General features: G+C 39.6%; 1 protein-coding gene across 11 annotated transcripts in view; it reads right to left on the minus strand.

Moving 5' to 3' along the window:
• The window catches only part of TBL1XR1 (TBL1X/Y related 1), a 107,326-nt gene that overhangs the window by 16,545 nt on the left and 69,089 nt on the right, over nucleotides 1-21,692 (minus strand). For all 11 annotated transcript variants that reach the window (XR_008841179.1, XR_008841178.1, XR_008841175.1 and 8 more), the window contains 4 exons: nucleotides 6,665-6,767; nucleotides 4,272-4,417; nucleotides 2,597-2,816; nucleotides 487-619 (listed from right to left, as the gene is read on the minus strand). Coding sequence is in view for 4 of the 11 variants with exons in the window: in XM_056498587.1 (XP_056354562.1) it covers nucleotides 487-619; nucleotides 2,597-2,816; nucleotides 4,272-4,417; nucleotides 6,665-6,722 (557 nt within the window). In the remaining 7 variants the exon portion in view is untranslated. The remainder of the gene's footprint in view (nucleotides 1-486; nucleotides 620-2,596; nucleotides 2,817-4,271; nucleotides 4,418-6,664; nucleotides 6,768-21,692) is intronic.

The following is a 21,692-nucleotide window of genomic DNA, read 5'->3' on the forward strand; positions in this document are numbered from 1 at the left end:
CTATATTAATTATATAATTATGAGTACTACAACAATAATTATAATAATAAATAAATTATTAAAGCACTGTTCTCTAAAGAGCAAACACTGTGGCATTTGACTGTTGGGACAGGTGCTCCCTGAGCCTTTGGCCATTCCCATGAATTATTATTATTATTATTGTTACTACTACTACTATTTATAATGGATACATATATATATATATATATATATATATATATATATATATATATATATATATATATATATATATATATATATATATATATATATACACACAGTCCTGCTGACAAAAGAGTGCCTTTAAATGGATGGAGATATATATATATATATATATATATATATATATCTCCATCCATTTAAAGGCACTCTTTTGTCAGCAGGACTGTGGCATTGGACATTTGGTGTTCCCTGCTGCCCTGGCCATGCAGCAGCAGTGTGCCCCAGCAGGGACACCACACCCCCCCAGGTGTGCAGGGCACGTACCCTGAGGCCAGAAGGTCACTGACGGGGTTCCAGGCACAGATGAACACTTCAGATTCGTGGCCACGCAGCACCACTGCCTTGTTGGGAGGGATTTCCACATCTCCATCTACTTCCATCATATCCGTGTGATTATCTGCATTATGGGAAACAATAGTGGAGAGAGGTGGATTTTAGCATTTTGGGACATTGGGACTCCTGTATGGCTCAGATCCTTCTGTGATGAGTGCAAGAATTCACAATTTATGTGATTCAAAAATTTGACAGAGCTGTCACGCTCTTTTATTTTTTTCAGTTCCAATTAATGAAGCACTATAAACAGATGGGGAGTTTCAAAAATGTGAGAAAACTCTTCGCCCCTGTAAACCTTCACATCCAAGTGGATTTAATTTTGGAGCTTCAGAATTAGGGCCAAAGTTAATTTTCTGCTATGCTAAAAAATAAATGCTGTTATAAGTACTCTGTTTTTCAGGCCCAATACTGCATAGTACAATATGTTACTAGTCTAGCTTGTGCTGAAAGAATACATTTACAACACATTTATTTTCAAAAATCTCTTTTCACCAATTGCAGTCAAACAGGTTTTAAATCTACATCTCCAACACTCCATTTACAAGATGACTTTAATTAATATATTCACATTTGGTGATAGAGCAAACATAACCAAGCTTCTCAAACTTCATCAGCAATTACTGTGAAATTATGGCAATGTAACTTTCTGCATGGAAGTGAGGTTGAAACCATATTGTTCTGTAGAACATACTGGGGGGTAATTCAACTGAAAAAACAGTTTTCTTGGCATCTACCATCAATCATTTTATATTATTAAAAATAAATTCACAGTGAGTGCAAATGCAGAATGTAAGAAATGCTGCACACTTCACCTGTTCCATATTTATTTGCTGCAGTTAAAGAAATAATTTCACAGCTACTGCTTAATTTAGCATTAAGGGTTTCTGTCACTGTGCATGTGAGAAAATAGAAAAGGCTATTAAAACATGAGTATTTTTTCAGAAAGAGCACCATATAATGCATTGCTTCAGTCAGATGGATGCCAGTCTGAAGTGCTGTACAGCCAGCAGGGGTTGCTGGTAGATCACATTTAACAGGGCTGAGATCCGAGGTCTGCCCTTCCTCTATCCAGTTCACAGTTATCAAATAAATACTCCTTTGAGATTTTTAAATGAAAGCATCAAGGTAGAGACCTCATTTGTTTCAGCCAAAGAATGCATTTCTAGCTTTTTATCACATATACTAATGAAAAAGCCTAGTAAAATCAGGCTGTAAAACTTGTATGTGGTTCAATATTAATATTCTCTCAAAAATGTAATTTCTTTCTGTAAAAACACCTGAAGAACTGTAACTCCCACATTTAAACATGCAATTCAGACTTCCAGAAGAGTATTTTCAAAGTGACAGTTTAATGCCTGACCCAAACTTTTCCATACTAAGCCTCATTGTAAGGTATGTTCCTTTGAACAGTGATGACAAACAAGACTCATTTATTTCACCAATCACAACTAAATTGAATTCATGAATAAAGCAAACCTGAGAGTGGTTGCATTGAGCAATTTTGAATAGCAAATAGTGAAAACTGATATTGATAAAAGAGAAAGGGACACAGCAACCCTGACCTCAACACTAATAGATGAGCCAGGTACAGCTCTTGGATCCATGGGATTTACAGAACCTGTTGGAAGGAGTTTGCAGAGCTTCACAAGCAATACTCAGTTTTAATCAGCCATGGACTGGCAGACTCCTATCCTCATTCCTTATACAGGAATGTCTCAATTTTTTTTCCCTTTTTATGCAAGGGTCCTGTGAAAAACCATCAGGTGGAGGAAAAGAAGCAGTACTGAAAGTGAGTCTGGTCAGGGGAATATTGTGAATTAATGAGTTCAGAAGTTTGACTCCTGCAACCCCAGATATCAAAACAGGGACAGCCAAAGGTGAGAGACAATCTGCACAAGTATTACCCATGATGAAAGAATTGTCTGCAAGCTGAAGGGTTACTCCAAACTCTACATTTTTAACTTATTGTCTACAAGCTCATGCTATGATAAACAACGGGGAAATGCTAACCCAGCTTAAAGCCACTTCTGTCTCAACTTACTTGCTATAGTGTGTGCTCCGTTCTCCTCTCCATTTGCAGTATTTTCTCCATTTTTTGCTGATCCCTGTTGGTTGGTGGCAGCTGCAGCTGCAGCAGCTGCTGCCTGCTGTTGTGCAAGTTTGTCTCTGTAGGCCTGTTGCCTTGTCTGTACCACATCAGGCATCACTGCATCTATCAGTGAGAGAGACTCTATCGGCCTACCATCAAACAAGGTACCATCCTAAATTACAGCACAGGGAGAAAAGAAAAAAACATAACACCAGGTACAAATTAACATTATGGGCAAAGATTCCAAGCAAAACTAAAGAAAACATTTTGATTTAATATAACAAAGCAGTTTATGTATGGTGCTGGAAGTGGTATCTTGTCACTGTTGTGGTCAGGACTGGAATTTTAGTCTAATTTTAAGTGACCACCATAAATATGCAAAAATAGCCACTGCAGGCCTCTGGGAGAGCCTGTGGAATCAAAAGTTACTTGTTTCTAGCTTGCTGAACTGTCTGCTAAAGCAAAAAATTCTGTAAGCTATCTATGAATATGATTTCAAACATGAGTGGCTGCAGCAAAATCTAATGGTTTGTTTGAAGAGAGAGCTGCAAACATTGCAACTCGGGTCACTGACTTGTGAAGTTATAGTCTTATTAGACTAATACTTTCCATAAACATATTATCTGGGGAGTTGACTAGTTTTCTTCCTCTTTTTAAACAGTGCTGGCATGCTTTCAAACAACAAGGAAGAATTTTATCCTGAAATGGACAAGACCCAGTTAAAAATACCCTTATACATATGCTAGGGCTTTGTAAGGATCTATTTTTAGGGACTAGAAGGATTCCTTGCAATAAATATAGGGTCTTCTTCTATTCCTATCACTTGCTTTATTTTTCTGAGGCTTCCTAAGGGAAAAGATTTGCTTCACTAGGACTGTGAAAACCACACAAACAGCAGACATAAGGGAGACTGGAAAGTGAGCAGAATTAATGGGAAAAAAAAAGTTTCCTTCTCTAATCTAACTGACACAGAAAGGCTTCTCACCTTCCAGGCACAAATGAGAATGGAAATTGAGGGAGAGTGTCTGCAGCATCAGGCAGGAAGATACATAGCTTTCTGTACTGCTGGAATAACCATTTAAACATCAAATTTAATAGATCCTGCTCAAGATGAATTAGCCAGCAGAGGCAAAAGGCAAACTGGCATATACCTTCAGCCACAAATTCAAACCCTGTCTCTCTCCTTGGAAACCTTGCCTTTGGGCTCACATTACTTCACTGTGATGACACAAGAGCCCAAACAAGAGCTGCACAGTCCTCTCCCACCTCCCTAGTGCCAGTCTACAAAACCAAAAAAATGAAGAGATTGCTGCTGTCAATTATTATCCTGTCACACTTGTCTGGATGCACTACAACATTAGAGTAGGGTAAAAACTCTACAGACAACGGACCTTTAAGCAATGAGCCAGAACACCATGCCTGGTGTTGTGTGGCTGCACTGGGCAGAACCCCCACCCAGTTATGTCACTCCACTCTGGTTCCACCACTGGAGTCATGGTGAACACCAGCAGTAAGGAATCTGAAGTAAAAGTAAATAAATAGGATACAAGAAAGTTAAGGAAAAATACTAACATTCAAACTTACTGCAAGGAAGGACACAATGCTCCTGCAGGCAAAGCCTCCTTACCTCATTAATACTGACTTCTGCCTCTACATACTGCAGACCTTTCTGGATGATGGAAATCAAAGCAGCTGGTGGCACCAGAGCACCATTTATATTAGACTGGCTGATATGGCTCTCTATACCAAAGGTAAATGCTGAATGGGAAAACCCTAAAGACAAGGCAAAGACATCAGAATTGATTTACAGATAGACAATGCTACTTGCTGTACCACGGCAGGACCTTCTGTTTACATCCTGAGCAAATTATACAGAGTATAATGCTACAGCATGCTTCTGAACTACCAAAAACTTGTCAAAACACCTCAGTTCCCCCATAGTTCAAGTGTACAAAAAGAGAAAAGCAAAGATCATATATAAACACAACAATTATTAATTACAGCATCAATGGCAAAACAACATCAATACAAAATAACAATTCACTAAGCATTTAAATGTGCTTATATATTCACAAACTACATGTAAGTATTGTATCATATGTAGCATTTAATAAAATAACATGTATCCAAGACACAAGACTCACTATTTTCACTCCCTGATTTGATACCCATGAAAGTGAAATGGATCTGTATGTGAACAGAATTCAGCTCATGGCAGTGTTGTCATAATTGTATATGCTCTGGCATTTAGAGTTATATCAGCACTGTGTACTGACTAAGAAGTGGCAAACATGTTATGGTGCATTAATGGCAGCTGCTTGTTATTTAGTTGATCACACTACAAGTGAATTTAAGCTATAAAAAAAGTTTTACATTAAATTAGTAAAAAAAGAAAAATTGATAGCTTAAATTAGTAAAAAAAAAATAAATAATAATTTAAGCTAAAAAAATAGAGAAAAAGAGTTGTTTCAGCAAATTAACTTTATTGTCATGGCATTTTTTCTTAAAACACTTTTCCCCCTCTCTTTTTCCCTGTCAGGTAAGCAAGAAGCTGCCTTCAAATTTTCAAATGAAGATGAAGCAATTTGTTAAGTTTGACTTCTATGACAAAAGCAATCTGCAACTGGAATAAGAACGTGTAGTAGTTTTCAGTAAATTCAGGCAGAAAAAATGAGGTTTTGCTTTCTTTTGACAAGCAGAAACTGTAAAAGTCTGCCATCCACCATTGCTTCTGGTGCTTCTCTGCCTCAATTTGGGAAGTCCATGAGAAGTGGACATATGTTGCATCAGTCAAATGCATTTTCAAGAAGCCTGAAGCCACCCATCAGCAATCACTGAACAAAAGCTATGAATCAATAAATGCTGAAACAGCAAGGTAAGATATGAAATACATGTGCATATTTTCTTATATACCTATATGTATATACATTAAAGCTGATCTTTTAAATGCAGTCTTAAGATAACAGTGCATTTTTGCTTTAATATGCAGACTTCTTTTATGTATTGCTGAGATCATATTCCCTCCTGCCAGCTGACAATCATCACTTGTTCATTTACTGGGGCATGCCCTGACTTCCAGTCAAATATTCCCATTCTAAATGTAGGCTGTGTTAAGCAATCAATATCACAGTTGTGAGTGGAAGATGATGTTGTCTCTTACAGAGCTTCACAAATAACCACCACCACAAAGCTCCCTGCAGCCATATGGCTGCATCTAGAAACCCAAACATGCAACACAAACTGCTGATCTGACTGGGCTGGGGAAGCTTTAAAAATAAGGGAGCACTGCTGCATTCTTGTGTTGTGCAGACACAGTCAGTGTGGAGGGATCTAACAGGAAAAAGGTTTCTTTTCAAGTCTGACAATATTCAAGTGTCTTTTGCTCTTTCTCCTAAGAAACAGGAGATTCTGGCTACTCAGAAGGACAAGATCCTCCAAAAAAAGGTCCTGCAGGGACTTTTGGGAACCCCCAAGAGTTATTCCTGTAAAATATCTGTTCATCTCTATTTAGAGTAAAGTGATACAAGTCACAGTCACAGTTGTCACTTCTTCCTTTGAAACTCAGCCACATCTGCCCTCCCACAGTCACGTTCAGGCAAGGAATTCAGCTACACAAGACCAGCTGGCAGGAGCACCATCACTCCAAGACAACAGGAAAAAACAGCATTTTGCTGATCATTCTATTTTCCTCTTCAAGCAGCCCTGAAGAAAATGGTGCAAAGTGCCATCATCACCCTGCAGAGCAGTGATCTCCAGGAAAATGCATTTTAGCAATCGAGTGAGCCCTTGGCTGGTTGACTGCCATCTGAAGACTCCAAATGACTAAATCTGATTAAGTTACAGAAGGTAACTTGGCAGGAATTCATTCTCTTGTTGAGAAGAAACACCAAGAAACAGTTCAGACAGAAGCACATGCCTACTGGCAAAATAATTAAATGAGCCCCCGTTTGCTAAAGCCAGTTGTAGATGAAGATCAAATAAATTATGCATTGTTGAATAACCAAAATTGTAAAAACTCACCTGACTCTTGCAAGTATCTATATACCAGGAAGTTAACCTCATCACTGCTTATACTCATCTTTATTCCCAGTTAAACCATGAGGTCACAACAAAGGACACAACCCTGCAAATAAAAAGAAAAGTAGGTCAATTAAATATTTTTAGTACCTAATAGGTATTTCCCAACAAATGCTATATTTATAAAGTAAGTAGCTCCCTGGCAGCATAGACAATGGCTTTATTTTAAAATGCAAATAAGTCTGCTGGAGTCATTAAAAAGTCATTTGTCTCACCACAAAATAAAGGTCAGTAAATTAAATATTGAAGGGCTGGATTCTCATATGATGCAAGTTGGTGTGGACTGGGGAACTCTGCTGTTTAATACCAGTACTGAAAAAGGCCTCATTTTACAGGTTTTAAAAAATAATCAAGTACATTTCATCCAATCTACATTACTGCTGTGGAACACATTTTTTATAACATGAGTCTCTCTCTGCCTGGTTAACAAAGACCAAGAACTTGTTTTCACATTGGCATCCAGGCAGGTTCTCACTTTTACATTCTTATCTACTCCAATTTTCAGGTACTCCTGCTCTAGTGAAAAGGCACAGAACAATTTAAGCTACAACACAGTGTCTGTTCAAACAAGCCCAGCTAATCCCACTAAAGATGAGAAAACATCTCATCTTTGGCTTTGCTAAAGGAATTCTTCACATTACAAACAAACTTTAAACAGTCCATTCTTAGTAACACTTGCCTAGGCTTTCAATCAGTGCTTCAAAAATACTGAAGGGATATATATTTATATATATTTACATACAATCTTCTCTTGATTTTAGTAATGGTAAATATTTAGCAAGACAAATAATGTATCAAACTATATATGCTTTTGATTATAAACTTGGAAAATATGAGGCAACAACAGTCTAAGACATGAAGAGACAGAATACAGTATTTTTTCTAACTCAAAATATCATTTTTGAGAACATTGTCATGACGTCTGAATATCTGAAAATTCTGACCTTTCCAACTAAACAAGTGAAAACATCAGCTTCCAGAATATGTTATGAAATAATGTCCACCTCCTGTTCCTGTTATCTGCCCAGCACTTCTCATTAGCAAACCTCCCCAGGTTTTACCCAGCTGACCACCACCATTGTTCCTCCTATGGAACTGGAGTCTGAGAAGGGAAGTGACTTTCCTACTTTTATCTGACAAAGTTTGACCTAGGATCTGGTGTAAAAAAGTACTGGAGTACTTTTCCTGCATTGTTCAAAATAAAAAGCTACATGGCTGCATGGTCAGGCCACTTACACTGCAAGATATTATTTTCTTATGCTGTAAAGACAAGACACAATGAAATCCCTCAAGAAAAGGAGGAGCTAAAGGATGAACTTGGGTATGAAAAAGAGTTTGTGTGAAACCACACATGGACATCACCAAACCTGCCCCAGCTCACAGCCATGCTGGGGGCGAGAAGGCTTTAGTTTCTTAAGGAAAAAAATAAAATTGCAGTTCTACTTAAATCCTTCTCATTTCTAAAGGAAAAAGCTGCCCCAAGACAGTGACTTCTAATAAGTTCAACACAAGTAAAGGAAGGTATGCTGATACCAACCCTACCCCACCCTTCCACAGCCCCAGCCATACCTGGGTACAACACATCCCTGCCAAACTCCAATATATACTTTTAGGACTTGTTTACTGAGCAGGATGTAAAATGAATGGCATTTTTAGCCATTTCGTACATAAGCAACCAATTCCACCATGTGCAGGACCAAACACTCATTTTATTCAGCTATGTTTTGTTGCCATACATGGAACAAATTATCTTTCTTTAAGAGTGTTTTTAACAGAAAAATGCTGTAGGAGGAGGAACAATATTTTCCTTCAGAGGAGAAGGTAATTAACTTTAAAGAGACTCATAAAGAAGGTTTTTTTACATTATGTACACACACACGAATAGAAGTATTTGTTTCATGGGTCTGTCAGGGATTTTCAAAACTTTGCTGCATCACCAAAAACGACAGATCAAACCAGAGAGATCTGATGAAAGTGCTATTTGCCACACAGAGAGGCCCTGAATTATTTATATAAAGTGGGCTCCCCTCAAAGCAGAACCGTGGAGGTGCCACATCAACTCCCCGTTACGTAGCTGGGAAGCTGAAGGGAAGAAAAACAACCCTAAGGATTTGTCAGAAGTGCTCTCAGCCCTGAACAGAGCAGGGGTTTCTGTAGGGCTGCTCTGCAGCAGAGCCCTTGCAAGGGCAGCTGTCCCCGCTGTCCCGGCCATCGGGAGGTGGCACTGCAGCATCAGCGAAACAAACAGCTCCAAAAACACACGGGGTGACGCTGGAAAGGGCGCAAAGGTTCCGGTGTTTTACCCAAATCCTGTTCTGGGCATGTTTTCCGCGCTCCTTTACATTCTCTGGAAGGTCTTAGCTGTGTTTGCCCCAAGTGTCCCACAGCAAAGGGACACAAGAAATGTGAGAGGGATGAGCAACACCAAACCTCCCTTCCAACCCAAAGAAAAATACCACATTAGAGAGAAAATACAGTAAAAGAGAATATCATCATTATTTCCCTTTGACACACTTTGAATTAACACCAGGTTTATGCTGCCAACCCTCAGATTGTTTGTGACAATGGACCCCTGCATGTGCACATGTACCCTAATAAAATTACTTCGCCAGTGCTGGCTAATTCCCCCCAAATTCACTATTTCCACAAGCAATTAACTACTTATTTTGGGCAATTTAATAGATAATAATACTCTTCATTTTATATGCAGAAATTAAATCACCTAAGAGACACAAAAAAGAGACAAAAATAAGTATAAGTTAACATGTAATTCCTAGCAGTCTTAAGATTTATAGCCTAATTTGCATAGGGACCATTAAAAATATCTTAAAATATTTGCAGCTTTATGTCCCAAACCCATTCTAAAAATGTGATGAAATCCTTAAGGCCCTTTTTTTTCCCCTTGCCCTTAGGAACATTCCAGGTCTTCCTCAAAACATTCTGTGCAATTACAAAGTATGATGCACCCACACTGCTGTTTTAGATCCAATTATGCTTTTAAAGGAAATCTCTCCCACTTGCCTCTCCTTTTGTTTTGCAGCCTGGAGCAGGCACAGTGCATATGAAGAAGATTCCTCACTGGTAAAACCAGGATTAAATAAATAAATAAAATACCCCAAGACAGGTAAAAAAAAAAGGATGGGCAGAGAGCTTACAAACGATGCCCAAATTGCTCATGGGACCACACCAGGATCAATATTCCCTGCCCAAAAGAAATTCCATTTCAGCAGGCTCCTTCCCAGAGGATGGGCCTGTGGTTTGTAACACAGTGCTCAGTCAAATATCATCCAGATATCCCAGGCAATTTTTAATGCTGCTACAGAAAGTCCCTAAAGTCCCAAAATTTATCAGGCATAACACACATCAGCCATAAAAGTCAACTGAGATGCTGTCCTTGAGATTCACTCAGTAACAGGTCAGGAGCAGACCAGACCCACACCTGTGCTTTAGACAAACTGACCCACTCATTCCATGCCAGGAATCACACAAAAGTTCATTTTTTCCAAAGGAAATGAGGTTTCTTACCCCAGAGACACCACCAGCTCTGCTTTGCCCCCAGCCTGGCAGAAGTGTGTCTGTGTTTCAGGTCTCACCCCTGCACCTCTGTCCCTTGAGGACCATTCACACTAAAATTCCCAACTAAAATCCATTAAAAAGCAGCTCAAATGCCACTCTCACCAAGACCAGATCTGCAGGCTAATCAGTGCCCAACAGTGCAAACCTGGTGGTGTTTCTGACAGATCATTATTCCACTCCACGTGTTTGTGGCAGCTTTGGGGTGGCTCATGCCAAATGTGGAGAACAGATGCCACCCGATATGGCTCCTGGCCTAATAGGTTTTTTGGTTCTTTAGGGTTTTTTTTTCGAGATAAACCTGAAATGGCAGAGAAAGTTTATACATCAGATTACTACTGGGTATCTCTTAATCACCATTTGATAATGTATACTGGAGTTACACTACAATTAGAGTTACTGTATCATCAAATAACAGCCTAAGAAAGGGATATTTCTGCAGTTGTAGGCGGGCTCGAACACATTCCCAATAGGTAGGATAACAGGAAAACCTGTCAGGCTGCTGTGAATAATAATTCCCCAAAAACATTCCAATCATTAGTTCGATACCAAACATGATATGTTAAAGGGAGCAGCTAATGCTCTGGGTAGCTCTGAAGAATGCTTAATGTTCAGACATAAACAGATTGCTACATTTATCCATGGAAAACAGAAGTCTGGCTGCAGAAACAATAAATCCCCTGCAACAGAAATATTGCCATTAGAGATTTCATTTTTTCCTCTTTTGCAAGAAATCCGGACAAATATTTTGCTAGCATATGTGCACAAAATAGACATTTTATCAATTCTTGCTTAAGAGCCTTTCTTGTTTTTAATGGCTATGACAATAAAAATAAAAAGAGCAAAGGGTGCTGTTTCAATCCATCCACTCAGACCTGGCAAACTCCTGCTTGTGTGAGGCTTCAGCAGGATTTCATTCATATACCAAAGCCACCACAGGCTACAGAACTGGAGATTTAAACCACAAAACACTGTTCCTTATGGCTGATGTTCTACTAAAGCTTTTGCTCTAAAGCTTTTTTGCTCTTCCCCAAGACATAATGGGCCCCATCCCCAATGGTTGATGAAATCCCTAAGTCTACATCCAAAGAAGAGTTCTGCAAAGCCCTTTAGAAATGTTTTATACAGGAAAATCTGTAAAATGAATTAGTGGTTCCTTTATATCAAGAATGCAGTCTATGACTCGTGTTGTGCATCCTTTTGTGTAAGAATGTATTAGATTTATTTATTAAATTTTGATCAAAATGTACATTTTGTCACACTCTAAAACTAAAAAAAGAGGCTGACTTTTCTTCAAGTGTACCAACTCCTTTTTGCTCTTTCACATCTTCACTTGAGTGATGGGGCCAATATTGTATTGGGTGCAGTAGAACTGAACTCTTAGTAAAGATTTCCTACTATCTGATGATCTGCAGTTACGAATTCTAACATTCTGAATTAAAAGAAAAACATTTTTTCAAGTTAAATGTCCAAGTGTTTTCTGTAATATCTCAAAATAGTGTTCTCATTTTCTGTATTTTTACCTGTGCCTCTAAATTGCTATTAGCTAAATGCCCTTTTGTTTAAGATTTAATAATACATCAGATGTGCACTTGCATTAAAATTATCTGTAATTCTATCTTATGAACCTTCTTACTGATTTCTCATGCAATCAGGCTTTGCTAGTTTTCCTTCTAGTAATTTAAACCAAGAGATGCTTCTCATGTTCACTGTTTAACTCTATTGCTTTGCTTTTAACCTCAGAAATACAGCTTAATTTCTGAACACTAAAAAAATAACTTTTCCTTTCCTCATCTGAATTGCCTTCCTTAGCTCAGGCAATAAATATTTGTATTCTGTACTTCAGCTTTAGTGACCTAATTTATGGCAACAGTCTCTGCCTTTTCATGCCAATTTGAGAGTATGAAGAATACAAGATGACAAAGCCAGTCTGAAATCTTCTGAAGAAAAAGAATTACAACCCTGAAAGGGAAGAGAAGGAAAAAAATAAAAACCAAACAAAACCCACAACAAAACACAAAAACCTTGGCTAAAAGTAAGTTACTGTCTACTTATCTGAAAAATGCAGCCCAGGCCTGAGTACAGTTACAAAATATGCTGCAAGTGAAGCCCATTTGTTGATTTTGCCTAGAGCAAAGTAGTATTTAATTACTGAACTCTGAATCTCCTCCCCAAAGTCATATGCTGTGTGACCCAGGGGGCTGGAATTCCGGATGTTACAGCACAGACAAGTGACAGCACATCCAGTGCTGTACTGCCACGGCTGTGGCTACAAAGCTGAAAACTCCTGTGCTTTCTAGAGCTGAAAATACATCTTCCTGGACAGCTATAGGGCATCTTGCAGTGATTCTTGGCAGCCACATTTTGGAAATCCCAGGTTGACCAAGATACAGGGATATTTCTGGTATTGACACTTTAGTCTATCTTCCTAAAACTTTTTTTCTTTTCATTATGACAATGCAACACCAGAAAAAATGATGTTTGGGGAAGATTTTCTCCTTATTTCCTGTATCAGAATAGTAAAGACATATTGTTTATTAGTATTTTAAGGACTTTTCAATTCTCTGAGTAACAATGAAAGTAGACACAGATGGACTAAAGGATCTCCAGAGGTCCCTTCCAGTGCCAATCATTCTGTGATTCTGTGACATCTCTTTAAAGGCACAACTCTCCTGCATGACAATTACAACCTTGTTGAAATTAAGTTAGTCCTGATACATCCTTCTGCAGATGCAAATATGTTCCTTTATAGTTTAAAAGCCAAACTCAGCTGCTCAGAACATGTAGTAAAACCTCCAGCAGTAGGTCTTGCCTCATTTTTGATTACTTCATGAAAGCCACCCCTCCCTGACTCCCCACAAGATCCCAAGCCCAAATATCTTGTTCAGTGAAGGATTTTTAATCACAGAGCTCAGGCTCCCTGATGGAGACAAACTGGGATTAAATGAAAACTGTCCAGACATAGCAGTCCAAAGATTAAACCACCACCCTCTCTCAATATTTAAATAATTATCAGAACACAACAGGAAATATAGCTAAACATTATGAAATGCTCCTTGATCTATTGCCTAATCCAAACTAAAAGCATTTTTAGGAAGGAAGAACCTGTGGCTTGATGGGATGACCTTCAGGGTTAGACTGTCCTACCCACACACAGGTGGACAGATGATTAGGGCAGCAAAACTGGAAATGTGGCATTTGCAAAGCTGTTTAGAAAATGATTGGTCCTGATTGATGCCCAGAATTAGCAGAATCACCTGAGGGAGCACTAGTATAGGTTGGCCAGTATGGATTATTTCAAGATGACCTGCAAGGTCCAAATTCCAGGCTGTGTGTGCTAAATATATCTCTGTAATGGAGAGGGAAGCACCAGACAAATGCTTGGCATTCCGCCAGGGAGAGACATCTGTCCATCTGTCCCTCAAAAGGGAAAATCATCTTATTAGAGGGGCACCTCAGGAACAGTGGTAACACCAAACAAGCTCTGCAGCTTCCATTCCTAGGCCATTAGAAGGATGTCCCTTTAGACAGAGTCACAGTCCTTCAGGAGCACCTAATTCCAATAAATAAAGACTTCTGCAATCAAACTTTGAGATCCTGTCTCAAGAAGGCTTTGTGAAATTGTTCAATGGCTTTACTCAGTGCTAAAATAGCTGCCTGCTAATGCTGCCTGGATCTAGACACAGAACAGCTGCTGGAAGCAAGTCCAAGAAAGGTGAAAACTGGAAAAAGCTTTTTCTGCACCATTGTTTAAAATCCTCTATACACCTTGTTTGGCATGCATTTAGTTTTAAGTAGGCAACTGCATGGCTGCTGATCTCCTGTGCTGCATTAAAGCCTTTGCAAGAAATTAATTATGGATGAATGTGGGAGCACACCCATTAAACCTCGCTTGGATCAAACTGTGTAAAAATTCTGAGAAAATAACAGATTGAGAAGAGCCCTTGAGTGAGTCAAAATGAGCCCTGTCAAGGGCTTCTGCTGAGACTAAGGTGGGGAGGGGCAAGGTCCAAAAATGCTTTTCTATTTGTGAACACCACCACTGAAAATAAACACAACTCCTGTGGTTCAATCCTTCTGATCGAGAACCTGTAGAAATTAACAGTTAAACAGGGTTAAAAATCTCCATACTGTGCTAAGTTTCTGTTCTCACTTCTTTTCACTGCTAGAAAACCTACTAAATAACGTGGCCTGTAAGTTTGATCAGGAACATTCCATTTTTTCCAATATGTTCTTCCTGATGTTCCCACAATAGATCATTCAGGGCTCTAAGGGACTGTGTCAATTGAATTGAATGATGTGGTTGCCTGCTGGTACATAAATGCAAAAGCAAAGCTGAGGGGGTTTATTTTCAAAACAGGAGACATTGATCCTGTGACAATGTTCCATTACCCTGACTTTATTTCTATTAGAGACAGTGATTACATCTACATCAATTGCTTGAGCTGATGGATACTGGTGCACTAACAGTGACACAGTTTTTCACTAGGCTGCTCCTAGATGCTGATGGCTTACAAAACAAGACTCATTCTCCAACTAATGCTACTTATTTCTCCATGGAAAACCACTGAAGTTTGGGCAGACTTTTGTAATTAATCAGTTCTCAGCTGTCTGTGGTTTTTTTGAGGGGGGGGGGGGGTTGTGTGTTCTGTAAATCTTTGTATGGAATGGTGATTAGTGACTGTATAGCCTGGCATGGATTCTATTTGTTATTATTAAAATATTTACATTGCTACCTGCTGGCAATAAAACAGCAGATGTAGTTCCCAGAAGCAGCTGTGGGAAGGTATTTTTGCACTCCTACAACAGCAGCCTTATCCTGACTGGGGATTTTTTTATACAGCTGTATGGGCTCCTCTTCCCTTTTCCTGCAGTGAATCCTCTTGCAGCTTCTGCCCACTGCTCTTGCTATCTTTCCCAAGCTGGTGATCCATCTTCCAGCTTTCATCTCTTATCTGACATCTGATCTCAAAAGCCTGTGGTCACACATTTGCCCTGGTTTTCACCTCCTCACCGTGCACTGCTACACATACCCTGCACTCCTAAGCCCATCTCTCCATCTGCTCTCCAGAGCATTCATCTGTACCTCCTTCAATCACTCCTTTTCTATCTCCTCCTTTCATTGATTTTCCATTACAACTCAAGTTGCTATTTTGCCAAAAGCCCAAGTTGCCATTTTGCACAAATAAATAAAAAAAATAAAAAAAAAAAAAAAAATCAGCATCAACAACGGTGTTTTCTTGTCCAAGTAAACCCTGTTCATTTTATTTGTCCTTGTTTGTATAGCCTGGTGCCCTGAGTCATGTCCTGAACTGCCTGCAGGAGAAAGGCCTTTGTCTGAGGCACTTCAGTGTATTTACCAGAGTGGGTTCCCTCACTCTTGAAAAGGAAGTCTTTTTAATGTTGCCATAACAACAAGAATTGGAGGTGATTGGGACTGAGTAACCAGCACAGCAGTGCCCTGAGCCCCCAGCACCTGAGCAGGTGCACAGCCTGGGACCAGAGCAGGGGTTCCTGCACCTCCTTGCTCAGTCCATTCAGACTGCACATCCAGAACTTCTGCACAACCAACACCTAAATGAAGACTCCAAATTGTGCTCTGTGGTGTGACTGGGGACCTGCAAGGCTGAGCAGTTCTGAGAGCAGTGAATTCTGCTAGAGTCCAAGTTTGGAAACACTCAGTGGTGGCCACTCCTGCCTGACGGTGTTAGAAGAAGCTTTTTTGCAAACGCTGTATTTTTGGTTTTTATTGAGATTTGGGTTTACAAAGGTTATCATTACTTGGGTAGCTACACTAAATTTCTGCAGGTCTTTGGGGACTGGTTCCTCTTTTCTAGTGAGCAACCAAACTAAAACCAAAAACCAAACATGCATCAGTCTGGGCACATGAACATGACCTTTTCCAACAAAAGATCCACCCACTCATTTACCCTGCTCATGTCTGAGCCTGAACAGTCTCATCTCGGCTTTTTAAGCATGTACAAAGTTATTTTCAAGTGCAGGTATTATTTTCAGTATAATAAGTTGACAGAACTACTCCATAAATAATACTGACCACATAAATGAAGCAGGAGAAGCATTTCCTGGAGTGGTAGGATACTCTGTGAGCATCTTTCCTGATCCCTACATTATTTTGGAAAAGATCAGGGATTATCAGGCACAGCACAGCTTCAGCAGTGTTAAGGATATAAACATATGAAAAAGAGAGAGGCAGTAACGAGGTGCTCAGTGCACAGAACAGGTCTTGAAGAGCCTTTGATCCACTCTAAAAGCAAATAAACCCAGCTTATTTCCCCATTGTTAAGCCTAGTCTTTTATGCCTTTCCCATGAGAAAATAAGTTTTGGAATTATGTACTCTGGCAGAATCTAGTTTGGGAATAAATAATTTTTCTGAAATTCCTTTGTGATGCATAAAAGCTGCCAATTCTTTTCCTGAGGCAGATGTCTTGTTGAACAGTAACAGCTCTGAGTCCCGGGTTTCTGAAAAATTAAGGATGAAACACAAAATCCCTGTGAGGGAATACCATAATGGGGTGAAAAACAAAAAACATCCAACCTAACAACCCCACAGGATATAGAGAAGATCCTTTAGTTACAATTTATTGAAATTTCAAGTCAAGAAAATATGAACTGTTAACAAGGAAAGAATTTCCAGCTTTAGTGGCCATTAATCACAGAGCAACTACATCAGAACCTGCTCCTTAACTGAAGAAGAGGCCAGATTTCTTTATCTGTTTTTAAATTTGGGTTGAAGAAAAAGAAGAGTGTGCCCTTTGGACAGGGAAAACAATTAATTAGTTATACTAACAATGCAGGGGTTTGTTGTGGATTTTTTTATCAAAAGCCTTGAATACCTCAGACTTCTTAGGACAAGGTCAGTATTACTCATGACCTGTGGATTAATAGCAAACAGATAGATTGGCACTTGTGAACATGAATAGCAGAAATACACTGCACTTTAAACAAGCTTTTCTCCATTTACCCAGATATTAGACATGCTAAAAAACCTAATGCAGCTGGCCAGCAGAATTTCACCTCAAGAGATTTAGAGACGTGTAACTCACAACTGACTGCAGCATTATGCATGAATGGAGTTCTAAAGAAAGCTTAAGAAAGTTTACCCTCAGATTAAAAACTCAACTCTCTGCTTTGCCCAAGCAGTTTCACATCCACCTCTGCTCACTAAGGCAGCCTGAAAGGAGCCTGTGGGAATCTGCAGGTAAATAACCATTCTGAGTGCAGGATCTGGAACAGAGTGGAAACCCCCCTCACCACTTTTTGCAAAACCAGAAGTCATAGATAACGTGTTTCTGCAACTGGTCACATGAATGCAAACCCAGAATACATGTGAATCTCCATGAGCTGTTTCTACTCCCACACTCCTGCACTATCCCTGCCCTACTGGTTGCTAATCTGCAAAAAATGCCTCCTTTCCTCTTACTGCTCCAGCAATGCCACCTACAGCACCGTCTTACTCTTAAATACAAGCAAAAGCAACACCAGAATTAAGAAGTGCAAACCACAGCTCTGAGTCTTTAAGAAGCCATCTTAGAACTACAGCACATTTTTGTTCAGGAATAATCAAACTGCAGTGTCTGAGGACAAAATACAGAAATCAGTTACCAGTGTAAACAACATCAGGTGCAAAAGGGCTGTATGAAACCATCTTCACCTAGGGTTTTTTTTTCCTCCATAATTAAAGACCAATTAGCAGGGGAAAAAAAATCACATATTTCTCATTTAAGAATAAAAAAAAAATGTACTAATTAAAACAAATTTAACACTCACAAATTTATTTCAGAAAAGGGCCTATGAAGTGGATCAGAAACCAACTGCATCCACTCTGGCACCTCAAGATTTAATTTCAGGTGTACTTTGAAGTTAGGTAGCTAAACTTTCCAGAAGCACCTAGATCACTCAGATGCCATATAAGAATTATTTCTAACAAAGGACAGGATGTGAAGTTCTTGCCTTTTGTGTCTACTTCCTACCAAGACCCATCTCTCAAAAGCCATGCAAGAAATTCAGAAACAAACATTGTCTGACAAACATTACTTTTTGTATTCGAAGAGGCAAAGCTCTTATTTGTTAAACTTATATCAAATATTACAGAAGGGGTTTAATACCCATGATCTCAGCCCTGCTACAGACTCTGGGCAGCCACTCAGAGTGTCTGCAGCTGCAGACAGCCCTGATTCATTGTCCCAGGCAGTGACACAGCATCACCACTGTACTCATCCTATCTTCCATTTGCAACTGAAAATATCAGCAATGTGAGACCAATGTAAAAATTCACATTTCTTCTTTCACTGCTTTGTACGGCAGTCACAGTACTGCTGTGATCTATCACAAAATTACAGAGGAATTAAGCAACAGCAGCTCCAGCAGCATCTCTGTGCTGGGGAGGCTTGGAAAGAGGAGTGAGCTCCTGGGACAGCTCTGGAAAAGGTGACCTGGAGCTGGAAGGGGTGGGTCATTAGGGCAGAGTGCTGCTTTCCTTCTACAAAATGAAAGGTTGGGCATTCCTGGGCATGATGGCCCCTTCAGAGCTGCCACTGCCTCCTGCACAGGGCTCAGGGGACAGTGGGGTGACAACCACGGGTCCCTCGGTGCAGTCCCACTGTGGGACTGCCCAACACCAGACCCTGGCGGGCACACAGGCAGCTCTGACAGAAACACCTCACCCCAGGAACTCTGCAACAAGGGACAGATTGTTTTCCAAGCCTGCAAGTGTTTCTTCCCTTTATCTATACAATTTTCAGTTTCTGCTGCAGGAACCACCCTCAATGCAGACATTCCATCTCTGCACCTCTGCGTCCTACCCTGTGCCATACCTCAAATCTGAGTGTGGAGATTCCATGAGCAAAACCTGTACTGTCTAGGTATTAGTGCTGTGTATTTTGGCAGAGACATCTCCATCTATATATTAGCTATACCCAAAGTTCAATAAGAAGTTGTATTGATTTTTCCCTTCAAGCATACATATATATTTGATGAAAAACTCACTCATGCCTCCAAAAGTTGTCTAGACATTAAGCTGATCCCCCTTCTGCCTTCAGCATCTGCTTTTTTTTTTTTTTTTTGTCAAAATGAAACTGTACCAAGGGTCTTTTGACAGCATATTAAGAATAGCATGTATGCTGAGGTGATATGCCTATAATACATGGAAAAGGCACATGACAATGTCAGTGCCATCAGTCTCCTTGACCAGATTTTCTATACCCTGAAATATACCTTTTTTTTTAAACTGGGAACTGTTCCAATATCTGAATCATCAAGAGAAGTCTTGTCTTTTATAGAAAGCCCTGAAACACAAAAACAAGCTTCTTTCCTTGCCTGTAGAAATTGGAATATTTTGCCTAACTCAAATTATCCCACACTAAGGACAACTTTGAATAAGTGCCAAGTTCTGATACTTCATCAGTGCTTAAGTCTAAAGGCATATTTATACTACTGTAAAGGAAAAATTCCCAGAGATTGGATGATTGTGCCTGCCATAACACAGCCCCAGACAGCTCCTACACATTGCAAAGTCACCTGCATCTCTAGAAGTAATTGCATTGTTGATCTTAGAAGATTAAAGCAGCATACCAAATGTTCCTCTTGCTAATTTGGCACTCTACAGAAGGTCTAACTGGTAAAAGGAGCCTGAACACACCTGTAGAAGAATATATAATGACATTCAAAAAATACATTTAAAAGCAGTTTAAAAAAAACACTATTTTGCTTTTTTGTATAGCACATGGGATATAAAAAAGCTATACTAAAGCAGCCTGTGGTATATAAAGTTTTTGTTTTGTGAAGGAATCAGCCTCCCAAGCTGTATGCAAAAACCTGCCTGAGTGCCTATACCCACACATAAAAACCTTAAAATTTAAAGTTGTTGGCTTTGTACAGTAGAAGCAGGAGAGTGAGTCTACTGCAGAAACTCTTATCAAATGGGCTGAAAGTCACAAGGGATCCAATTAAGATAAAAAGTTCAAACCCAGGACATTTCCTCTTCTTTCTGACTGCTCAGGCCAACATCAGACATCTGTTCTCACTAATTTTTTAATTAATCCCCTTTGAAGCAAACTATTCAAAACCTGACAATGCCTCATCTGTCTGATAAGGACCCCCCTCCAGCAGAAGGTGCTATTTTGAATTAAAATGCTCCTGCACTGATGCAGTTGGAAACACAACCACAGCTTTGTGCAAAAAAACCAGTTTTGCTGAGTCAAGCTAAAACATTAGCAGAGCTGGAAATACACCCTGCCTTGTAACTGCAGGCCACTATTACACAGGCAGCTGCACTGAAATGGGCTGCAGCTTGTCCCACAAGTGACCTCTACTCTGCTTTTTGCAGAATTAACCAATCACTGTAACTGCTTCTGCTAGTTCAGAGTCAAACAGATTAGATAGGATGGCTTTTCACAAAAAGAAACTCACCTTCTTTGGTTATCTTTACCTCGCCTCAAACAGATTCTGTGCACGTAAAATTCTGCTCACCCATTTCCAGTAATGGGAGCATTATTTGAAAATAAAGAGATGATAGTGAGGAAGAAGTCCATGACTTCTCCAGATGACATTATACTTTAATAAGTACTGCACAAATTGCTCACAACATTTTGAAAAATTTTCAGTTATTTCTCAGACTCCAAAGAGCTCCCATCATCTTTCTTTTCTTACAATATTTATAAAGCTATGATGTTTTTACTTTGCAGAATTGCCATTTAACATTCTTGAGTGATGCTACTCAAACCTTCCCAAAGCCATTTCTCTCCTGAAAATCTGAAAGCCCATTTTCTGCCACTCCAAGACCTAGAAACTCCAAATTAAGCCTACATGCATGAGTGGTGCATGCTCAAGGCATTATGGACTTACAGCACTGGAAATCACACTGTGAGTAGTGCCATGCCCTATTATTTTAGATAAACCAACCAAATGCAATGGCAGAAGGGAAAATGGCTTCAGTCTTTGTTCACTTAACTTCCAACACCTTTTGCTTCCTTCATTTATCAGTCTAGAGACTTCTCAACAAGGACACCCCTCTCCTCAGTATCTCCAACACATAAAGACTTTATTTGTGTCTAAGCTTGACCAGAAAATCCCATTGAGAAGTTCTTGTGGACCCCACCTTGTTTTTGCAAAGTGCACATGGATACAGATCAATCCAGAAGAATATTTAAACTTATTCCAGCCCCACTGCCTTCAACTGCTTAAGTGATGTGCTGGAGCAGAGCCAGTGCAACACCATCCTGCAAGGCCACAAAGAACATCAGCAATATCCTCCTCTGCCTTGTGGGGTCTACTGGAAAGGTGAGGTTAGTTAAAACAAATTCCCTGTCTTTGAGTGCCCTCTAATGACCTAAGCACACCAAGAGAGATTGCCAAAAAATTTAAGAGACTGTGGATTTT

This window comes from Oenanthe melanoleuca, chromosome 9, assembly GCF_029582105.1.
Source record: "Oenanthe melanoleuca isolate GR-GAL-2019-014 chromosome 9, OMel1.0, whole genome shotgun sequence".
In the NCBI taxonomy this organism is placed as follows: Eukaryota; Metazoa; Chordata; class Aves; order Passeriformes; family Muscicapidae; genus Oenanthe; species Oenanthe melanoleuca.